The 24,167-nt window shown below is 47.1% G+C and overlaps 1 protein-coding gene across 1 annotated transcript in view; it reads left to right on the plus strand.

Annotated features, from left to right (window-relative positions):
* LOC132587846 (tyrosine-protein kinase Fer-like) overlaps positions 1 to 19,557 on the plus strand; it is a 31,684-nt gene extending 12,127 nt beyond the window's left edge. Inside the window, exons 5-10 of the mRNA XM_060260235.1 lie at positions 436 to 554; positions 2,559 to 2,653; positions 9,434 to 9,557; positions 14,150 to 14,307; positions 14,935 to 15,057; positions 18,956 to 19,557. Of these exons, the coding sequence (XP_060116218.1) occupies positions 436 to 554; positions 2,559 to 2,653; positions 9,434 to 9,557; positions 14,150 to 14,307; positions 14,935 to 15,057; positions 18,956 to 19,098 (762 nt within the window). The 3' untranslated portion in view covers positions 19,099 to 19,557. The remainder of the gene's footprint in view (positions 1 to 435; positions 555 to 2,558; positions 2,654 to 9,433; positions 9,558 to 14,149; positions 14,308 to 14,934; positions 15,058 to 18,955) is intronic.
* The last annotated feature ends 4,610 nt before the right edge of the window (positions 19,558 to 24,167 follow it).

The following is a 24,167-nucleotide window of genomic DNA, read 5'->3' on the forward strand; positions in this document are numbered from 1 at the left end:
GCAGGTTTATGATTGCCAGCTCCAAGTTAGGAAACACCTGGAGATTTTGGGGGTGGAGCCTGAGGAGGGTGGGGTTGGGGAGGGGAGGGGAGGGGAGGGGAGGAACCTTCATGAGGTATGATGCCATAGAGTTCATCTTTCCAAGCAACCATTTTCTCCAGGGGAAGTGAACTCTATTGCTTTCACAGGAGATCTCAAGACATCACCTGGAGGTTGGCAAACCTAGTACCTTAAACCAAACACAGAAAACAATGCAGTTGCTCCCAAACAGGTCTGATACAATAGAAATGATTTGTTCCCACCAAAAGATTCATTCTGAATTTATGGAAATTTCCAGGTTGCCTTCAAGGGTAGCCTGGTGCAAAGTTCACTGCAGCCATTCTGTAAAACTGTTTTTTCCTGATTGATTGGTTGGTTCTTTTATCCCTCCCCCAGGGGAATTTCGGAGAGGTATACAGTGGCCGCCTCTCCTATGACAACACCCCTGTGGCGGTGAAGACCTGCCGGGAACGGCTTGCTCCAGAAACAAAAGAGAAGTTTCTCATGGAGGCCAGGTCAGGAAATAGATGGGCTCAGGCCTTGGATTCAGTGGGAGCTCACAGGAGCACAGCTCCTGAACCTTTCTGAGGGTTCCCCCTCCTCCTTCCCACCTTGTCCATTGAATAGTAGGTGCAGCTGCATAACAATCCCTGGATGAGCTCCACCACCTATTTTTCTACAAAACGACCCCTGGATGGGCTGCAAAACCTACCTTCCCTCCCTCCAGCTGTCTCTCTTTAACAAGGAAGTCCTTACATGGTTTCTGGCCCTGGCAGACCCATGTCCCTTTTCTGTCTCTTGGTGGGGGTGCTGGGGAGGGCCAGAGAATGCCTTGTTAAATTTAGAGTGGTTCTTTGTTTTAAGCTGCATATTTCTTACTTTAAATTTTTATTACTGCATGTGAATTTTCTTCCACAGGCAATAACTGTGCTTGTGTTGCTCTGCTGAAGCTTGTGAATTTTATATAGTATTTTTGTATCCTGACCTGTTAGGATTTCTGTTTCTTGGTCTTGCATTTCATATTTGTAAGCCACTATGGACAGGAAAAGGCTGGCTATAAACATTTAAACTAAATGAACAGCATGCGCGCATGGGGTGTAAGGTGTGACTATCTTTGGGCTTGTTTTCCATGTCTCAGAAAGGTGAATGTTCTTTCTTATGTGCGCTGATGCACATATGTAATACAAAGTTACAAGGCCACTGCACTTCTATAGCTGTCAGCTTCTGAATCACCTCTCCATTTGGGGGCAAGGTTGCCACACTCCAGGTGGTGGCTGGAGATCTCCCTCTATTACAAGTGATCTCTAAGCAACAGAAATCTGTTCTCCTGGAGAAAATGGCTGCTTTGGAAGGTGGGCTCTATGGCAATATAGGCTGCTGAGATTCCTCCCATTCTCAGGCCCTGCCCACCTCAAGCTCCGCCCCCAAAATTCCAGGTACTTCCCAACCCAGAACTGGAAACCCCATTTGGAAGTTTTTCTTTCATGGTGAGATCAATGGTGGAGACAGGAGGCCAACAGATGGGCTTGGAGAGAGCTAGGGCAGTAATTTTGGATTTCTGATATGATTTGGATTTTCTAAGCTCACATATAAGAGCACATAGAGCTTGTTCTCCCACCCACTTGCGATTGTCCTGTCCCAGAACTCTACAGCAGGCAATCAATTGTGCCCCAATATAGTAGAGATTTTATGCCTTCTAGGTGGGTATCTCATCTCAATTAACGAATGGTTGTTATAAAAAGGTGCCCTATTCAATAAAGCTGTTGGTTATGTGCTTCTGGGAAAAATGACACACTGGAACATTGTTTATTGGAATGCCCCTTTTTCTCGAATGTGAGAGATTTGTGGATTATCCCATCTCTAGGTGGGGTGGTAGGTGCATAAGTGGAAGAAAAACTGGAAAGGCATTTGGCCAAGGTGGATTTGGAGTTTACTTTGGCAGTTGTGATCCCCCCCCCCATGTTATAGCAAGTAGGAAATTATTTTAAGATACGCACGATAGACATGATGCTGCCTTATACTGAATCAGACCCTCGGTCCATCAAGGTCAGTATTCTCTACTCACACTAGCAATGGCTTTTCAGGGTCTCAGAGGTCTTTAACATCATCTACTGTTCATTCAGCCTGGCTTAGGGGGATGCTAATGTGGCCACCAAATGAGAAGGGAACACTCACTGGAGAAGACTCTGCTGCTGGAAAAGACAGAAGGCAAAAGAAGAAGGGGGCGGCAAAAGATGAAATGGCTGGACAGCATTACTGATGTTACTAACATGAACCTGAACGGACTTTGGAAGACGGTGGAAGACAGGAGGGCCTGACGTGACTTGGTCTATGGGGTCGTAAAGAGTCGGATTCGACTGTGCAACTGAACAACAACAAAATGTGGCCCTACTCAAAACCTATAGGTTAAATTAGTTAGGAGTATCGTTTTAGCAAGTAAAGGTAGTCAGCAGCACAGACCTGGAGTGATACACTTCAGCCTGGCAAGACACTCAGCATTCTGCTCCTTTTCCTTCTAGGATCTTGAGGCAGTACCGCCACCCAAATATCGTCCGCATCATTGGCATCTGTGCACGGAAACAGCCCATCCTTATCGTCATGGAACTGATATCTGGTAAGGGGCAGGTGCCCGGCAACCAGCAGGAGGATTGTGGGTGGGACATGGGGAGCTGTGATGTTGCATGTACTGTTGCATCATGTCCTGGAAAAACCCAGAAGAGATGGAGGGCAGCTCTAGGAATTCAATTGCCCAGTGCAGACAATGGAACCTGGGGGAGGATGTGATGTAAGGGTAGGGTTGCTGTGTCTCAGGTTTTGCCCTCTGGGGCCCGCTTCCAGGGCAACAGTCCAGGCATGTCTGTGGTCACTAAAGCACATATACAATTCAATGGGATGCAGTAATCTGAGTGGAAATGTATAATGCATTTTAAAAAAAGTGTGCAAAAGGAGTTAAAACACAGTAATGAATAATTCACAAAAAAAACCCCTCCCACCCTTTTTGATGCATTATACATTTATGCTATCTGCTTTATTCATGTAGATACATTTATTATTATAACATTGTTATTGGTGTATTGAGCAACTTTTATAATTGTTTGCTTTTTGCACACTTTCTGTTTGTAGTTAAGAACATACACACTTATCTTCTTGTACTTTGTACTTGGATTTTGCATTCCTTCAGATGTTTCTTTGTTTTTGTTATTAGTAGCTCAAGTACATTTTATATTTAGCACAGTTACTTTCCTTTTTGTGTGTGTGCGTGCATGTGAATAAATAAATCCCCCTACTCAAAATGATGCACTTTTGACCAGTAACAGATGCCATGTGGTACAATTCCTAGTGGTGTGCGGAAGAAGGACGAGCATTACTAGTGCTACTCAATGTAACATTACCAGACGTGTCTGATGAGGCTCAGGTTTTGGAATGCTGGGTTCTGGTAACTCTGGTCTAAGAGCATTTTCAGGAGACCTGTTCCTATTCCACGGGAACTCTCAGTGTGTGATCTTTCATAGTTTTGAGGGGCACAGGGCTGGGTGTCATGCTGTGTCACATCATGCAGTGATATTACTTTTGGTTGCATAATCTGAAGCAGGGCTTTTTTTGAGCAGGAATGCACAGGAATGCAGTTCTGACTGGCTTGGTGTTAGGAGTGTGGCCTAATATGCAAATGAGTTCCTGCTGGGCTTTTTCTACAAAAAAGCCCTGTGTGAAACAATGGTGATATCAAGGGGTGGGGCCTAATATGCAAATAAGTTCCTGCTGTGTTTTTAAAAATACAAATAAAGCCCTGTGGAAGTGATGTCATGCATTGTTGGGATGGTGTTTTCCCTCAAAAGAGGTGCATGCTTCTGCAGTTTCTTTTTTCCCCTTGGGTATTTTTGCATTTTTCATGTGTATGAGTGTGTCTGCATTTGGAAGTTATGTCAATCTCTGGTGACTAACTCCTACTGGGAGCCTGGAGAATATTCAGGGAGGTGGCTGAATAAGACTGCCTCTGCCTCCTGACAGTATTTCAAGGACAGTCTCCCATCCTAATACTAGCCATAGTCAAACTTGCTTAGCTGATGAGATCTGAGGAGAACGGGCTCACCTGGGCTATTCAGGTCAGGGGGCTTCTGCTGATTCTTTATCCAGTTTTACCTGTCAGTAGGTATCTCTTTTTTTTAAATCAAGGATGGAAAACAACTTATTCCTTGCTAAACTCTTCCTGACATCCTCAGAAGCAGGGACAGAGAGATGTTGCCTCATCACTTATCTATTAAGTGGATCGAGGCAAATTCACAGTGATCTGTTTTTTCATTTGTGTGATCACTAGGCTGCTGACTCAAGGAGTGGATTTGGTCATCTTTGTGGCGACACCCTGAGCTTCCAACTGTTGAAATGTAGCATTTAATTTTTCCAGTAACAGAGTAGAGGACCTTCCTGCACCCACAGGCCACTGGGGGTATTGCTGTGTTCTGGATGAACATAGTGATGCCAGGCAGAGTTTTTTTTGTGGCAGGAACTCCTTTGCATGTTAGACCACACACCCCTGGTGTAGCCAATCCTCCTGGAGCTTACAGGAAGCCCTGTACGAAGAGCCCTGTAAGCTCTTGGAGGATTGGCTACATCAGGGGGGTGGGGCCTAATAGGCAAAGAAGTTCCTGCTACAAAAAAAGCACTGGTGCCAGGAAATTCATCCAGTTCTTCAAAAACATCTACAAAATGTATGATAACTGTATCTCTCAGTGCAAGTTCTATGTGAGGTACAGTGAGGGTTGCCAGCTCCAGCAGGGAAATACCTGGAGATTTAGGGGATGAACCCTGAGAAGGGTAGGGTTTGGGGAAGGGAGGAACTTCAGTGGGGTATAATGCCATTGAATCCACCTTCCAAACTGGCCATTTTCATCAAATTAACTGATCTCTACTGCCTGGAGATCAGTTGCAATCCTTGGAGGTCTTCAGCCACCATGTGAAGTTTGACAACATTACCAAAGTGCTACATGCATCTCTTTCTCTCACTGAGTGATGGAGGATCATAATTTTAAGTTAAACAGAAGGCCAATTCCACATATTAAGGGCCTGCTGTGCAACATGTGAGACTTGATTTGGTGTGAGCACCTCCAAAAGCAACCAACATCACCTACTCGTGAACGTGGTGTCCTTCGCTCTTTAGGGTATTAACTACTGTAGCTGGGATGGTGTTTGAGTTGACTCTGCAGTCCAATTTCAAAGAGAGTGGTAGGCCTGCAACTCCAGCTGTACTGCACCATGCATTAGATAGATCGCTATTCCTGGAAAGCCTTTAACCGGACAACCCATAAATCACAATCTCATACCTTTTCCATTTTTCTCCTTCAGCCTGACTGCTTTTGCAAAATGATTTTTTTCTGGAGTATTTATAACAAATTGCTTCAACAGCTGGACTCCACCAGGGATTGTTTGCATTTCCGCCTTTATTGCCAATCTTGTTTGTGCTTGCTGGGGACACTTTGCTGGGAATTTGCCTTCCCTATGCAGGGAGCTGGGGTAGTTTAGATTTTTCTTAATTGCATGCTGGTGTGTTGCTTTTGTTGACATAGCTCTGGCCTAGGCACTGCTACAAGATTTTGTTTTGTAAATATCATAGCCTGTTCAAAAGTGAGTGCAGGTCTTTTCTAAAAGCTTTTCTTTAAGCTTGCAATCAGTCATGCTTGACACAGTCTTATCTAGGGTTGCCAGGTCCTATCTTGGCTTTGGCAGGGGTGCGCGCAATGCAATAATGTCACCTGGAAGTGACGGCAATTGTGCTGAGCACGTTGGGCCGGGAACACGCTAGGATTTGAGTAAATAGTCTATGTTGCCATAGTTTTTATCCAAATGTTAGAACGTGCCCAATGCAATGATGTCACTTCCAGAGGATAAGAACATAAGAGAAGCCATGTTAGATCAGGCCAATGGCCCATCCAGTCCAACATTCTGTGTCACACAGCGGCCAAATATATATATACATATATATATATATATATATATACACACACACACACACTGTGGCTAATAGCCACTGATGGACCTCTGCTCCATATTTTTATCTAACCCCTTCTTGAAGGTGGCTATGCTTGTGGACGCCACCACCTCCTGTGGCAGTGAATTCCACATGTTAATCACCCTTTGGGTGAAGAAGTACTTCCTTTTATCCGTTTTAACCTGTCTGCTCAGCAATTTCATCAAATGCCCACGAGTTCTTGTATTGTGAGAAAGGGAGAAAAGTACTTCTTTCTCTACTTTCTCCATCCCATGCATTATCTTGTAAACTTCTATCATGTCACCCCTCAGTCGACGTTTCTCCAAGCTAAAGAGCCCTAAGCGTTTCAACCTTTCTTCATAGGGAAGGTGTTCCAGCCCTTTAATCATTTTAGTTGCCCTTTTCTGAACTTTCTCCAATGCTATAATATCCTTTTTGAGGTGCGGCGACCAGAACTGCACACAGTACTCCAAATGAGACCGCACCATCGATTTATACAGAGGCATTATGATACTGGCTGATTTGTTTTCAATTCCCTTCCTAATAATTCCCAGCATGGCGTTGGCCTTTTTTATTGCAAACGCACACTGTCTTGACATTTTCAGTGAATTATCTACCATGACCCCAAGATCTCTCTCTTGGTCTGTCTCTGCCAGTTCACACCCCATCAACTTGTATTTGTAGCTGGGATTCTTGGCCCCAATGTGCATTACTTTGCACTTGGCCACATTGAACCGCATCTGCGGTGGGCACACCGCAAAACGATGGAGCTCTTTGGGCACAGGGATCCCCCCAGCAGCCTGCTCCATGCTAGCAGGTTGGGGCCCCCCAAACTGTGAAACCCTGCTCCCAGCAGGAGCTTGGCAGCCCTAGTCTTATCTTATCCAGACCTGGCAACTTCACTCAGGTTCCTGCTGTTAGGTTCACACAGCAGAGACAGGTGAGTTAAAAACACACCCCCAGTGACACCTGCTCCATGCCCAGCAGATGGCAAAAAACAAAAACCCAACCCTCCAGGATCTCTGGCAAACCGGCCTGAAGAGAAATTGCTGACTGACCCCAAAGAAAGGGCTACAAGAACAAAGCACTGGAGCAACCCTTCCTGCTGTCCTTCTCGTGATCTGCCTAATTCACAGAATCAGCGTTACTGTCAGATTGCCATCTAGCCTCTGTTTAAAAACCTCCAAAGGAGAGTCTGCCACCTCCTGAGGAAGCCTGTTCCATTGAGGAACTATTCGCCCACCACCTCCTGAGGAAACCTGTTCCACAGAGAAACCACTCTAACTGTCAGGAAGTTCTTCCTAATGTTGAGCCAGAAACTCTTTGGTTTTAATTTCAATGAGTTGGTTCTGGTCCGACTTTCTGGAGCCACAGAAAACAACTCTGCACCTTCCTTTATATAACAGCCCTTCAAGTACTTGAAGATGGTAATCATATCACGTCTCAGCCATTTCCTCTTCAGGCTAAACATACTGAGCTTCTTCAGCCTTTCCTCATAGGAATGAGACTTAACTGGAGAGAAGGTGCTGACCTCGTTATCCTATCAAATTGTCTTCTTGCTGCCTCCTGCAGGGTCTTCTCTTCTTTTTACACCAGACATTGCGTTTTCCAACACGAACAGCCTCGGGTTGCCAATCTCCAGATGGGGGCAGGGGATCCCCTGGTTTGAGTCATCAGAAAGAGGGGGGGCAGGGAAATGTCTGCTGGGCATTCCACTATTCCCTATGTAGACCTATTTCCATAGGATAAAATGGAGAATTGATCCACGGTTATCTGGGCCTCTTCGGGGGGGGCTGTTTTTTGAGGCAGAGGTACCAACTTTTCAGCATAGCATCCAGTAACTCTCCTCAAAACACCCCCTAGGTTTTAAAAAGATTGGACCAAGGGGTCCAGTTCTATGAGCCCCTGAAGAAGGTGCCCCATTCTTCATTATTTCCAGTGGAGGGAAGGCATATAAAAGGTGTGTGGTCCCTTTAAATGTGATGGTCAGAACTCCCTTTGGAGTTCACTTATGCTTCTCATACCCTTGCTTCTGGCTCCGCCCCTAATGTCTCTTGGCTCTACCCCCAAAGTCCTCAGATATTTGTGAATTGGACTCGGCAACTCTAAAACAGCCTGATACCCATTAAACTGTTGTAAACTGCCCTGAGCCCCACACAAGCAGGTGAGGGAAGTAAAAAAAAAAATCTAATTTAATAAAATAAATAATTGGGCTCACCATTTGAGTCCCAAGGTGCTTGATACCCTGCATTCAGTGGTAATATCCTGGAATGCAAAACTACAGCTCAGAAATGCACTATTTGACACTAAGGTTGCCAGGTCTGTGTTGGAAAATACCTGGAGACTTTGGGGGTGGCTCCTGGAGAGGGGAGGAGCCTCAGTATGGTACAATGCCATAGAGCTGCCCTTCAAAGCAGCCATTTTCTCCATGGGAGCTGATCTTTGCCAACTGCTGTTCAGTTGTAAAAGTGGGAGATCTCTATGCCCCTCCTGGAGGCTGGCAATCCTATTGACACTGAAGAGTAAGGTTGCCAAGGGTCCAGGGGGTGAGGACAGTGGGGATGCCATCAGTGATGGCAGGAGTATCTCTTCCAGGGAAAACCTGGACATGTCATCATGCCTCTCTTGGAATCACTGAAAACTCTATGGTAAACCATGGAGGGCTCTAACTAATTCCTAGAGGGCAATTCCAAGAGGGCACTAATGTCACTTCTGGGGGACGTCACGTCATTGCTGGCAGCTTTTTAAAAAACTGTTCCCTTCCTGCTGGCCACTGGAGCAGAGGCAGGAATGCAGCAGCCCTGCCAGGGAGGTTTTGGCTCATAACTTACTAGAACAGCTTTTTTGCCTACAGAAAATCCCAGGCTCAACATCCACCATCTCCAAGGAAAGCATTTTAAGTAGGGAAAAGAAAGATCCTCTGTGCAAGCACCAGTCATTTCCGACTCTGGGGTGATGTTGCTTTCACAACTTTTTACGGGGTGGTTTGCCATTGCTTTCCCCAGTCATCTACACTTTCCCCCCAGCAAGTTGGGTACTCATTTTACTGGCCTTGGAAGGATGGCTGAGTCAACCTTGAGCCAGCTACCTGAAAACCCAGCTTCCACCAGGGATTGAGCTCAGGTCCTGAGCAGAGCTTAGGACTGCAGTACTGCAGCTTTAACACTCTGCGCCACGGGGCTCTTGTATTTTAAGTAACAGATGTGCAAAAGACCTTTCTTGGCCTGGGACTCTGATGAGCCACTGCCAGTCAGAGAAGGCAGCACTAGATGTGCCAATAGACTGATATGTTCAGAATGAAAACTCTCAAAGGCCATCATGGTAATATTGAGAGGGGGGGAGTTCGGAATGTATTGATTCTCCCCTCACAATATTACCATTTCTGTTTTTCTTTCTCCTCCCCTTCTATAGGTGGGGATTTCTTGTCCTTCCTGCAGTTGGAAGGGAGCCGGCTCTGGGTGCGAGATCTCATCCGCTTTGCGATCCAGGCTGCAGCAGGCATGGCCTATCTGGAGAGCAACCACTGCATCCACAGGTACAGAGCTGCCAAGATGCAAAAAAACCTCTTTCATCATCATCATCATCATCATCATCATCATCATCATCATCATCCTTTATTAGCATAAAAGAAATAAGTTATACAGAATAAAAGGATTATCAAGTTATACAGAATAAAAATTACCCATAAAATACAAAAGGTACAGTTAAAATTTAGAAGCATCGTTATCAATTAAAACTATGGCTACAAAATCCTTTGGCATATCATGGTGGCGAGAAAAACCTCTTAACTTACTAGATGAACTACTCTTCGACCAATGTTTCTCATACCATTTCTCATACCCACGTGTCACAGGAGGCAGCACTTTAGAAGAGGCATTCAAAATAAGTGGGAATTATGAGATGAGTATTGGCATGGTGCCTGCATGCATTATCTAACTATATGTTAAATTGTTTACTGGGACCTTTTAATAGCCATTGAATTAAAGTAGATTGGATGTCTTAATTAGCTAATTATAGTAGGAGCAATTGGCTATAGGAGAGGGGAGGGACTATTTGATTGGCTATAGATAATTTGTAATTGAATGGTAGGGCTCAATTTAAGGTAGTGTATTGGTTAGGATAGGAACTGGGGTGAGTTTAAGTAGTAGGTGGTTTTAAACTTGTTGGGAGTACGATACCTGTGAGGCAATTCCATCTGACGTCGATCTGAGGCTACGCGAAGATCAGTTCTATGGAGGTATTAGCCCAAGGGATACCAGTGCTCTTGGGGAGGGGCAAGTATAGCTGTGGGAACAGGCATAATGGGAAAGGAAGAAGACTGAGATACAGGAGGGCTCGCTCTCCTTCCAGCCTGTGTCCCATCCCAACGATGGCAGGTATGGGGGCCAAGTGGAAGTACTTGCCTCCTTCCTTGGTGCTGTGCAATGCCAGGTCCATAAACAATAAGACCGCAGTCCTACGAGACTATCTGCTTGAGCAGAAAATGGACCGGGCCTGCGTGACTGAGACCTGGGTGCGAGATGGGGAGACAGTAGCTCTCTCCCAAGTAGCTCCCCCCGGGTTCTCAGTCCACTACCAAGCATGGACTAGCAGGTGGGGGGTGGGGTGGCACTCTTCATACGGGAGGCTTACTCCTTCCAGGTGCTTCCGGCCCCGGAGACCACCGCCATTAGGTATGCAGGTCTGGCGTGGGATGTTGGAGAGAGTTTGGCTATCTGGCTGGTATACCAAACACCTAACACACCAGCCAGTGCCCTGCCGTCTCTGATGGAGGCTGTAGCAGGCTGGCCACTGGAGCACCCTCAACTTATTGTCTTGGGTGACTTCAGTGTCCATGCTGATGACGCAGCCTCTGCTTGGGTGACAGACGTGGTGTCATCCATGGCGACACTAGGACTCTCTCAATATGTGACATTACCCACCCACCAGGCTGGGCACACGCTGGATTTGATCTTTGCAGCAGGAGTGGTAGTGGACCGGATTACTGCTGAGCCAGTCCCTTGGTCGCACCACTATGCCCTGAAGGCCTGTATGGACGTGTCACCACACCCCTGTTTAGGCAACGAGTGTGTTTTGGCTCACCCTTGAAACCTGATGGACCCAATGCGGCTTCAGATGGCCTTGAGGGATCCCTGGCCCCCTGGCGGCTCATTAGATGAGCTTGTGGAGTCCTGGAATAGCCAGCTCACTGCAGCCATCGATGAGATCGCACCTAGGCGTCCTCTTCGCCCCCGCTCACGACTTGCACCATGGTATACTCCATGCAATTGATGAGTATACTCCATGGTAAACTCATCAATTGCAGTTGATGAAGTGGCAGCTTAGACGACTAGAGAGACGGTGGCGGCGTACTCAGGACGAAGCGATGAGAACATCTTATAGGTCATTTATGTTGACCTATGAGGTGGCAGTCAAGACCACAAAGAAAACTTACTTTGTGGCCCAGATTGCGTCTGTGATCTCACATCCAGCCCAATTATTTAGTACAATTTGGTCCTTGACTGCTCTACTGCAAGGCAGATCTCCTTTGGGAATTGGAAATCGGCTGCGAGGCTTTTGCGAGGTTTTTTTGCAGATAAAAGGTCTCATCACTCCGTCATGACCTCCCTGCCACAGTTGAAACAGTAAGTGAACTTGAGGCTCCAAGCACGTCTTCAGGTCCATTTCTGGATCACTTTGACCCACTCAGCCTGGAGGAAGTTGACAGGATTCTCATTTCTGTGCACCCTACAACTTGCGTTTCGGATCCGTGCCCGTCCTGGCTGATAAAAGCTAGCCGGATGGCGTTATGTGATCCACTTCGATCTATTGTCATAGGGGGGGTCTTCCCCACACCTCTTAAAGAGGCTGTGAGCCGCCCTCTCTTGAAGAAACCATCTTTAGACTTGACCAATTTGGCCAACTATTGGCCAGTGTCAAACCTGCCCTTTTTGGGTAAGATTATAGAGAGGGCAGTGGCGACACAGTTACAGGGTTTCCTTGAGGACGCTTCCATACTGGACCCGTTCTAGTCTGGCTTCCACCCAGGCCACGGGATGGAGACGGTGCTGGTTGCCTTCATGGATGACCTCCTGAGGCATCTGGATCAGGGCGGCTCGGCACTACTGCTCATATTAGACCTGTCGGCTGTATTCGATACAGTCGACCCCCAGCTGCTGTCTAGGCATCTTGCCGATGTGGGGATACAGGGGTCTGCCTTACAGTGGCTCTCCTCTTTCCTCCAAGGTGGCGATTGGGGAAATGCTGTCTCAGAGACACCCACTTATTTGTGTGGTGCCCCAGGGGGCAGTTCTTTCCCCAATGTTGTTTAATATCTATATGCACCCCCTTGCCCAGATGGTCAGGAGGTATGGGCTGGGTTGCCATCAGTATGCGGATGACACCCAGCTGTATCTATTGATGGGTGGCCAGTCCGCCTGCACCCCAGAGAATTTGGACCTGGCGCTGCAAGCTGAGGTATCATGGCTCAGGCTGAGTCGGCTAAAGCTGAATTCAACGAAGACGGAGGTTCTCTATCTAAATTGCAGCGGCCCGGAAAAGGTGATTCCTCTACCAGCCTTCGATGGGGTGCCATTGACGTCAGCGTAGAGGGTTAAGGGCTTGGGAGTGCTCCTGGAGTCCTCCTTAACTATGGAGGCCCAAGTAGCAGCCACTGCCAGAGCTGCTTTTTTTCACCTTTGGCGAACATGGCAGTTGGTCCCCTACCTTGAATGCAGCGACTTAGCAATGGTGATCCATGCCTCGGCCCCCTCAAGAATCGATTACTGTAATGCTCTCTACATGGGGCTGCCCTTGACTCAGATTCGGAAGCTGCAGCTGCTGCAGAATGCTGCAGCCAGGCTACTAATGGGGCTTCCTCATCAGGAGCACATTCAGCCTGTGCTGAGAGCGCTGCACTGGCTGCCTGTTGCGTACCGAATCCGTTTCAAGGTCCTGGTATTAACCTTCAAAGCCCTATATGGCCTAGGACCTACCTATCTGCGGGACCTCCTTGCCCCACATGTTCCCCAGAGAGCACTGAAATCAAGTTCTCAAAATCTTTTGGTTGTCCCTGGGCTAAAGGAGGCTAGGCTCAACTCCACCAGAGCAAGAGCCTTCTCGGTTGCAGGCAGCCCCAATATTTTGGAACACCCTTCCAGAAGCCATCAGGGCCCTGGGGGATTTATCGCAGTTCCACAGGGCCTGCAAGACTGAACTGTTTCAGATGGCATATAACATCTAATGGGAGAGGGCTGCCACCACATCTGAATCCATAGCACTTTTATTACTAACTGCTCAGAATCTGTGTGCATGAGAAAGAAAATATTATATGATCTGCCTGAAGTAGCACCATTGTTATTTATTGGATTGTTTTATTGTTTTAATATTGTTTTTGTTTACTGTCTATTTTAGCTGCCTTGAGTCTGTATGGAATGGGCAGGATATAAATATAATGTAAATAAATCTAAAGAGGAAAATTATTTCTTTAGACAAATTCAAGGAAGGTCTTTTTTAAAAAAAAAAAATCCTTGCTTTCCCCACTGATATGCAGATTACTGTATATTTAATTAAGCAACTCACAATACAATCCTAAACAGAATTACATCCTAAACCTACTTACTAATTCAGTGGATTTAGGGCCAAACAAAATGTAACGGCATCTCCAAGTCCAACCTGTGGATGCCACTGCCATTTTAAAGTGTTTTTAAAATGCTGTGAGGGCCTGATCATGTGTTGGAATGGCTGTTTTGACACTTGAAAAGGCATTGGGGGGGGGAGGGGACAAGAGTGCCTCAGCTTGCTGTTCTGCAAGCACAACCCCTTGCAGCATTTTTAAATCACTGCAGCAGCATTCACAGGTCTGACCTGTGAATGCTATTAGGTGTAGTTTGACTCTTATGTTAGGAAGTTATCTTTGGTTAGGAATGCTGAATGCACAACAAAGATAGTACAATTATAGCCCAATGCAATACACATTTAAGCAGAAGCAAGACCCACTGAATTCAGTGGAACCCAACTTACTCTCCTGGAAGAATGTCTATCTGTACAACTCAGGTTTCTTTAGCCTGGTGACAGCCCCCTCTTCTGCCTAGACTCCTTGGACTCCCATTCCTTCACGCCCAGGTCTGCTTTCTAACCTTTTGACAGAGATCTGGCTGCTCGGAACTGTCTAGTGGGGGAAGGCAGTGTCCTCAAGATCAGCGACTTTGGTATGTCCCGGCAGGAGGAGAGTGGCGTCTACTCGTCCAAGCAAGGCCTGAAGCACATCCCAATCAAATGGACTGCGCCCGAGGCTTTGAAATACGGTCAGGACTTATCGGGCTGTCGCTTCTAAACTTGTCAAGGAAGGGTGATCATGGTATGGGTGATGATAGAATTGGAAATCCTAGGCAGTCATGTCTAAATGCACTGCCCCTTGGAGTCTGGAGAAGAAGACGACGGTAGATTTATACTCCACCCTTCTCTTTGAATCAGAATCTCAGAGCAGCTCACAATCTCCTTTACCTCCCTCCCCCCCACAACACACCTCTAGGTAGGTGGGGCTGAGAGCTCGTCACAGAAGCTGCCCTTTCAAGGACAGCTCTGCGAGAGCTGTGGCTAACCCAAGGCCATTCCGGCAGCTGCATGTGGAGGAGTGGGAAATCAAACCCAGTTCTCCCAGATAAGTGTCCACACTTAACCACTACATCAAACTGGAGGGGGAACTACATCTCTTTTTAATCCATTTTTTAAAATCCAAAACTAAATGCTGCACAGTTTAGGACAGACTAGCCATAGGAAATACATTCGGCTGACCGATCAACATCCCTATATTTGCCTAAATCTTTAAATGTGGAGAAATTCTTCTGTGGGTAATACTTGTGACATAGGTTTTTTTTGCTGCATTCACCTCAACCCTCTCCCTCCGTCCTTGGTTTGATTCACTTCTGCAGGCCGGTATTCCACCGAGAGTGATGTCTGGAGTTATGGCATTCTCTTGTGGGAGATCCTCAGTTTAGGGAGCACACCATACCCTGGGATGTCTAATCAGCAAGTGATCAGCCAGGTCGAAAGAGGTAAAGAGAAGACGAAATGGCTGAGGGTGGGGGCGGAAAAAGTGATTGATAATGTAGCTAACCCCTTGACCACCAGCATTTCATACACACCTAAATTTTGGAGTCTCCATACATGAAAATAAATGTAAAAGATAAAGTAGTCTCCTTTGCAAACACCAAGTCGTTACTGACCTATCAGGACGTTTTTGAACTTGTGGATCTTCTAACAAAAATCTGTAATCTTTCATTGAAATCTGCCTCCGTTCCTGAGGACTGGAAGGTAGCAAATGTCACCCCCATCATTAAAAAGGGTTCCAGAGGAGATCCGGGAAATTACAGGCCAGTCAGTCTGACTTCAATACCGGGAAAGTTGGTAGAAACCATTATCAAGGACAGAATGAGTAGGCACATTGATGAACACGGGTTATTGAGGAAAACTCAGCATGGGTTCTGCAAGGGAAGATCTTGCCTCAATAACCTGTTACATTTCTTTGAGGGGGTGAACAAACATGTGGACAAAGGCGACCAGATAGATGTTGTTTACCTTGACTTCCAGAAAGCTTTTGATAAAGTTCCTCATCAAAGGCTCCTTAGAAAACTTGAGAGTCATGGAGTAAAAGGACAGGTCCTCTTGTGGATCAAAAACTGGCTTAGTAATAGGAAGCAGAGAGTGAGTATAAATGGGCAGTCTTCGCAGTGGAGGACGGTAAGCAGTGGGGTGCCGCAGGGCTCGGTACTGGGTCCCATGCTCTTTAACTTGTTCATAAATGATTTAGAGTTGGGAGTGAGCAGTGAAGTGGCCAAGTTTGCGGATGACACTAAATTGTTCAGGGTGGTGAGAACCAGAGAGGATTGTGAGGAACTCCAAAGAGATCTGTTGAGGCTGGGTGAATGGGCGTCAACGTGGCAGATGCGGTTCAATGTGGCCAAGTGCAAAGTAATGCACATTGGGGCCAAGAATCCCAGCTACAAATACAAGTTGATGGGGTGTGAACTGGCAGAGACTGACCAAGAGAGAGATCTTGGGGTCGTGGTAGATAACTCACTGAAAATGTCAAGACAGTGTGCGTCTGCAATAAAAAAGGCCAACGCCATGCTGGGAATTATTAGGAAGGGAATTGAAAACAAATCAGCCAGTATCATAATGCCCCTGTATAAATCGATGGTGCGGTCTCATTTGGAGTACTGTGTGCAGTTCTGGTCGCCGCACCTCAAAAAGGATATTATAGCATTGGAGAAAGTCCAGAGAAGGGCAACTAGAATGATTAAAGGGCTGGAGCACTTTCCCTATGAAGAAAGGTTGAAACGCTTGGGACTCTTTAGCTTGGAGAAACGTCGACTGCGGGGTGACATGATAGAGGTTTACAAGATAATGCATGGGATGGAGAAAGTAGAGAAAGAAGTACTTTTCTCCCTTTCTCACAATACAAGAACTCGTGGGCATTCGATGAAATTGCTGAGCAGAAAGGTTAAAACGGATAAAAGGAAGTACTTCTTCACCCAAAGGGTGATTAACTTGTGGAATTCACTGCCACAGGAGGTGGTGGCGGCCACAAGTATAGCCACCTTCAAGAAGGGTTTAGATAAATATATGGAGCACAGGTCCATCAGTGGCTATTAGCCACAGTGTATGTGTGTATATAAAATTTTTTGCCACTGTGTGACACAGAGTGTTGGACTTGATGGGCCGTTGGCCTGATCCAACATGGCTTCACTTATGTTCTTGGCAAACTTTTTACGGGGTGGTTTGCCATTGCCTTCCCCAGTTATCTACACTTTACCCCCAGCAAGCTGGGTACTCATTTTACTGACCTTAGAAGAATGGAAGGCTGAGTCAACCTCGAGCCAGCTACCTGAACCCAGCTTCCACCGGGATCGAACTTAAGTCATGAGCAGAGCTTGGCCAACGGTACTGCAGCTTACTACTCTGCCTACAAAGTGCCCTTATGCTGTGTCAGATCATCAATCCATCTAGCCCAAAACTGCCTGTTCTGGTTAGCAGTCTCTTTGCAGAGGCTCTGCAAGTAGTGTTCTTTCCCTGCCCTACCATTTAAGATCCTTTAATGCTTGAGATTCAGGAAATGAACCTGAAATCTTCTGTGGGCAAAACAAACATTCCACTACCATGATATGCCTTCTTGGAATTGGCATGCAGAGGCCCTGCACTGAATCAGATAGTAATGCCAGGAGATTTGGGGGACAGTACTTGGGGAAGGAGGATTTCAGGGGGTGTTATGTTACATCTTCTGTGATGCTCTAGAAAGTTCCCTAATCTCTATAGTAAAGACCATAGTGACTGAGGAAATTCCTAGAGCTTCTTGGAGGATGTGACTCCACTTCCAGGTGGGGTTTGGAGGATGTGATTTCACATCTCTTTAGGCTCTATGGTCTTTATCATAGAGGCTGGGGAATTTCCTAGAGCATTACCATCAATGCTATTCTCATTTTTCCTGCTCCTAATCAATTCACCAACAAGGGACTTAGGGTGGTAGTGGGGGATTGTCCCCTGGCACTGGTCCAGTGGTAACCTAGAATCAGACCATGTGACTCAGCTGGTTATGTGATAGACTTGAAGATTTGTCTGAATGCTGGTTTGTCTTTATAGCAATAGTCCTTGTAACTGCTCTCCTGATTACAAATTTGCACCAGTCCAATCATCAGCCGTGGAATTGTTGGAAGGTTTATCCTGTGAAAAGGATTGGGCTGGTGTCCCAGTTAATAAGTAATTGTTTGTCTTGTTGGAGAAGCTGTGATATATTAATTTGTGTGAAGGTCTATGAATGAGGAAGGCATTGCCGAAACCGGTCTCCACTTCACCAAAAAGGTTTCCACTGAACTTGTGGTTTTTCTCCTTGACTGACGTCTTATGACAGCAGCTATCAAGGACTACGCTTTGGACATATTCATTTGTCAATATAGAGAGACTTTTTATAGTGATTACCTTACATGTTACTGTGTCTTTAAGAAAGTGGAATATATTATTATTAAGAAGAAAAAGACGCAGATTTATACCCCACCCTTCCCTCTGAATCAGACTCAGAGCGGTTTACAATCTCCTATGTCTTCTCCCTCCACAACACACACCCTGTGAGGTAGGTAGGGCTGAGAGGGCTCTCACAGCAGCTGCCCTTTCAAGGATGAGCTCTGCCAGAGCTATGGCTGACTCAAGGCCATTCCAGCAGCTGTAAGTGGAGGAGTGGGAAATCAAACCTGGTTCTCCCAGATAAGAGTCTGTACACTTAACCTCTACACCAAACTGGCTTCCCTTGTTTTTGTGCTACTCATATTGTCTTTTTTTTGGCCCCACCTGGAGGTTGGCAACACTAATTGACTCTAGATAAACTAGTTGCTGACCAGTGACTTAAGTATCCCAGAGTCTTCAGCTATACAGGAACCCATGCCTGGACACTCAGCAGCTTTTAGTTGAGGACAGTGATGGGTAATCAGGGCTTTTTTTGTAGCAGGAACTCTTTTGCATATTAGGCCACACCCCCTGATGTAGCCAATCCTCCAAGAGCTTACAGGGCTCTTAGTACAGGGCCTACTGCAAGCTCCAGGGGGATTGGCTACATCAGGGGTGTGTGGCCTAATATGCAAAAGAGTTCCTGCTACAAAAAAAGCCCTGGATACCATCTTATCTGCCACTCCCTTCCTCCCCACCTGCTTCCTATCTGCCCCATGAGACAGCAATACAATTTGACATTTTGATGTTTTAGTGCCATGATGCCATCTGAGAATGTTTTAGTCATATTTTATTGAAACTGTTGGAATGGTTTTATTAGTTTATGAATGTTTTTACTGTTGTTCACTGCCTTGAGCCCTGTTTATTCAGGGGAAGGGTGGTCTATACATTTAAATTATAAATAAAAAACTCAACATGTCTTTCTTTTGATTTGTTTATCTCTCTTCTCTGGGGCAGGCTTTCGTATGAGAGCCCCAAAGGGTTGCCCTATGGACATCTACGATCTGATGCTGCGGTGCTGGGATCGTGATCCTCCTGGACGCCCGACCTTCTCTGCCATCTACAAGGAGTTGTTGCAGCTTCATTGGGATCCTGAATGATGTTTCTCAAGATGCAACTGTGAAAACGTACGCCCACTCCCTGATAAATCTCTCTAAAGCTACCTGTTGCTTCACTTTCTCTCGTGCATCCCTGCAGGGTTGTTTTTCCTCCAGGGCAGGGTGGCCTTCTGTTGCCACCACTTGGATTCAAGGGTTTCTTACAGCGTTCTGCAATCCAATACAAATGACATAGGATTCCTTGCAGTATCACAGCTGTCAGAGGATATCTAACTACGCATACTGGGAGAGATTTGCCTAGCATACAATGGAATATTGCAAGGGATTTGGGGCAGTGTGCATCATTGGCACTCTCCCTCTTTTTAAAGAAAAACACATCAAAATCAGTCCTAGTGATCCCACTACTTCTCCTCCAGCATCACTACATAAAACCGTTTTGCCCTGATTTTGTTCGAGGGAAAGGTACAAGAGTAAACTTGAAACAGATTTATTTGTTAATAATTTATTGTGAGAGTACGTTTTTTGTGAAATTGTTGTGTGTGTGCAAATATAAAATTACAAAATCAAACACATGGCTACAGAGAGAAATATTGAGAGTTCCAGGCTGTGGAAATGGAGTAGATGAGGAGGGTGTCTTTGACTGGAAAGGGAGGAAAGCTGATGGGCGAGGGAGGAAAGAGGAAGGAAAGCTATAGATACAAGGGGCCTGCCCTGATTGCTGCACTCAAAATATTTAAAAGTAGTTTGGATACTGAGCAAGCAATTCTGTCACCTGCTGGACGAGTTGCAGTATTTGATGGGGCAACAGCAGAAGTCATCCTTTTTACGGTGAACTATAGGCAAATTTTGGGGGGGAGGGGTGGGCTCCCTCTTGGGTATCCTGCCCCCCCAGGGAAAGTGTATGCGCAATACATAGCCTCTCCTTCCTGGTGTAGTGAACGCCGCGTGGTCACTGTCCGGCTATGCCTGGCAGATGGTCACTGCAATGGCCTCTCCTGCATTACTGCATCCATGGCAACACCTTCCCGCTGGTCCCCCCCCCCCCCCCCCCGTTTCTCACAGAGTTTGCCATGTCATGGTGCGACCGAATGTCCGGTGGTATAACCGGATGGGCAGGCTGGGCTCACCAACCTCGCCAGCCAAGAGAAGGAAAACTCTAACATCAAACCCGGGCAGATAGAGCTCATTAATGTAACACCTACCACCTGGAGGACTCGCTGCCGGCGTCCCGGCTTACTGGGCCATGGCAGATGACCCCAAGGTGAAAGGGTGGAGCCAGTACTGCGCACACTGTGCTTCACCTAAAAATTCCTCTGCGCAGGCCTGAAGGGCATATCCACATCCACAACCCACAACACACCAAGTCCTGCAGCAATGGGCAAGGGGCGAAACGGCAGGTGGAAGATGCCACTGGAAGCCGCAGTCCCGATCCTGCATGTAGGCGGTTCAGGGTATTGGTCGCCTGATGCTGACCCGGAGACGAAAGCATCTTTCGGCAGCACCCTGAACGACCAAGCAGCCTTATCTAGGGACAGCACTGCTTGCTCCACACGGAGAGGGGCCTAGAAAAGGTGGCCTAAACAAAGCTCGTCTCCCCCACCCCAGCTGGCTAGCCGCGGTCAACGGGCATCCTTACTTGCGGTCAAAAAATAACAACAAAGAAAAGGCATGCACCTGCCTCACAAAGTGTGCAAAGACTTAAGCTTGCGTGTTGGAACATCAGAACCATGCTTGACACAGTAGGCAGTGATCGCCCTGAACGACGCTCTGCTCTAGTTGCCCACGAACTTCTCAGGTTGAATATTGACATAGCAGCTCTCAGTGAGGTCCGTTTCCCTGAGGAAGGTAGTCTTCAAGAACACGGTGCTGGCTATACCCTCTACTGGTCGCGTAAGTCAAAGGCTGAGAGCCGCCTTTCTGGCGTTGGCTTCATGGTCAGGAACTCCATTGCCTCCAAACTCGAAAACCTGCCAACAGGTCATTCAGATCGCATCATGTCCATGCGCCTCCCACTTCAAAACAAGCAGCATGCAACACTCTTCAGTGTGTATGCCCCAACCCTTCAAGCAGATCCTGCAGAAAAGAACAAGTTCTATGCTGATCTACGCAACCTCATACGGAAGACCCCTACAGAGGACAAGGTGATCATCCTTGGCGACTTCAATGCCAGAGTAGGTAAAGACTCGGAAGCCTGGAAAAGAGTACTTGGCAAACACGGCATTGGCAACTGCAATGATAACGGGCGCCTCCTGCTAGAATTCTGCACGGAGCACCAGCTCACCATCACCAACACTATCTTTCAGCAGAAGAACAGCCTGAAGACAACCTGGATGCACCCACGGTCCAAGCACTGGCACCTTATCGACTACATTCTGGTGCGCCAGAGAGACCTTCGAGATGTCTTACACACCCAAGTAATGCCCAGTGTGGAATGTCATACGGATCATCGTCTTGTACGCTGCAATCTCCGTCTTCACTTTAAACCCACACCCAGGAGAGGAGGTATCCCTCGGAGGAAGCTTCAGGTTGGCAGCCTTCAGTCAGCCGAAGTTAAAGCTGCCTTCCAGGCAAAACTCCAGTCAAGAATTGAGGATTCCAGTTGCCCCACAGACCCTTCTCCAGAAGCACTCTGGGAACACCTAAAAACTACCATCCTGTTGATCTCTGAAGAAGTCCTCGGGTTCTCCACAAGGAAAAACAAGGACTGGTTTGACGAGAACAATCCAGAGATCCAAGAATTACTAGCGAAAAAGAGATCTGCCTACCAAGCACATCTTGCTCAGCCCTCCTGTCCCGGGAAAAAAGCAATCTTTCGCGCTGCATGTAGCAACCTCCAGCGCAAGCTTTGAGACATTCAGAATGAGTGGTGGACCAAGCTTGCAGAGAGAACCCAGCTGTGTGCAGACACTGGTGATTTAAGAGGGTTCTACGAAGCCCTGAAGGCAGTATATGGCCCATCATATCAGGCTCAGAGTCCCTTGCGTAGTGCAGACGGCCAAGTGCTCCTCACAGACAAGGCATCCATACTGAACCGGTGGTCGGAGTATTTTCAGGCTCTCTTCAGTGCCAACCGCGTAGTTCAAGATTCAGCAATCCACCACACCCAACTTCAACCAGTGAAAACAGAGTTGGATGAGATCCCCATCCTAGAAGAGACTATTAAAGCCATCAAGCAACTGAAAAGTGGCAAGGCAGCGGGAGTTGATGGAATCCCACCAGAGATCTGGAAGCATGGGGGCACAGTACTACATAGCACACTTCACAAAGTACTTGTCACCTGCTGGGAACAAGGCAAACTACCACAGGACTTTCGCGATGCAATCATCATCACTCTACACAAGAACAAAGGAGAAAAGTCGGACTGCTCCAACTACCGGGGGATAACCCTGCTCTCCATTGCAGGCAAAATCCTTGCCAGAATACTCCTGAACAGACTGGTGCCCACCATTGCAGAAGAACTCCTCCCAGAGAGCCAGTGTGGCTTCAGAGCTAACAGGAGCACCACCGACATGGTGGAGAGTCAGTTTGGTGTAGTGGTTAAGTGTGCGGACTCTTATCTGGGAGAACCGGGTTTGATTCCCCACTCCTCCACTTGCACCTGCTAGCATGGCCTTGGGTCAGCCATAGCTCTGGCAGAGGTTGTCCTTGAAAGGGCAGCTGCTGTGAGAGCCCTCTCCAGCCCCACCCACCTCACAGGGTGTCTGTTGTGGGGGAGGAAGGTAAAGGAGATTGTGAGCCGCTCTGAGACTCTTTGGAGTGGAGGGCGGGATATAAATCCAATATCTTCTTCTTCTTCTTCTTATTTGTTCTCAGGCAGCTCCAAGTGAAATGCAGGAACAGAACAAGGTTCTATATGTGACTTTTGTCGACCTTACCAAAGCTTTCGATACCGTTAGCAGGAAAGGCCTGTGGCAAATCTTGGAACGTTTAGGATGTCCCCCAAGGTTCCTCAGCATGATCATCCAGCTACATGAAGACCAGCGAGGCCAAGTCAGACACTGCAACGACCTCTCAGAGCCCTTCCCAATAGGCACAGGTGTAAAGCAAGGCTGCGTTCTCGCGCCAACTCTCTTTACGATCTTCTTTAGCAAGATGCTTCAAAGAGCCACAGTAGATCTAAATGATGACGATGGTGTCCACATCCACTATCGCACCGATGGCAGCCTGTTCAATCTGAGGTGACTAAAGGCTCACTCCAAGACAATGGAAAAACTCATCCGAGAGCTACTATTTGCTGATGATGCTGCACTCGTCTCCCACTCGGTATCAGCTCTGCAGCATATGACGTCCTGCTTTGCAAAGGCTGCCAAGCTATTCGGCCTAGAAGTTAGTCTGAAGAAGACAGAAGTTCTCCACCAGCCTGCACCCCAGGAAGATTATCACCCTCCCTGCATCACTGTGGGTGAATCAGTTCTGAAGACAGTCCAGCAGTTCAGCTACCTGGGGTGCATCATCTCCTCAGATGCCAAGATCGACAAGGAGATTGACAACAGGCTGGCAAAGGCAAACCGTGCATTTGGCTGACTGCACAAAAGAGTGTGGAGCAACAAGCATCTGAAAAAAGGCACAAAGATCAATGTTTACAAAGCGGTTGTGATGACAACCCTCATCTACGGCTCCGAATTGTGGGTTTTATACCGTCATCACCTGCGACTCCTTGAGCGCTTTCATCAGCGCTGCCTTCGCACCATCCTCAACATCCACTGGAGTGACTTTGTGACCAACACTGAAGTCCTCAAAAGGGCGGAGGTTACAAGCATTGAAGCACTGCTGTTGAAGATGCAGCTGCGCTGGGCAGGGCATATTTCTAGGATGGAAAACCACCGCCTTCCCAAGATTGCTCTGTATGGCGAACTTTCCACCGGCCATCGAAATAGAGGGGCACCAAAGAAGAGGTACAAAGACTCCTTGAAGAAATCCCTTGGCACCTGTCGCATCAACCATCACCAGTGGTCTGACCTAGCCTCAGATCGCAAAGCATGGAGGCACACCATCCACCAGGCTGTCTCTTCCTTTGAGAACGCACGCATAGCTGGTCTTGAGGACAAAAGGAGATTGAGGAAGAATCGCACTGCTACAGCACCAACCCCAAATCAGACTTTTCCCTGCAG

This window comes from Heteronotia binoei, chromosome 1, assembly GCF_032191835.1.
Source record: "Heteronotia binoei isolate CCM8104 ecotype False Entrance Well chromosome 1, APGP_CSIRO_Hbin_v1, whole genome shotgun sequence".
In the NCBI taxonomy this organism is placed as follows: domain Eukaryota; kingdom Metazoa; phylum Chordata; class Lepidosauria; order Squamata; family Gekkonidae; genus Heteronotia; species Heteronotia binoei.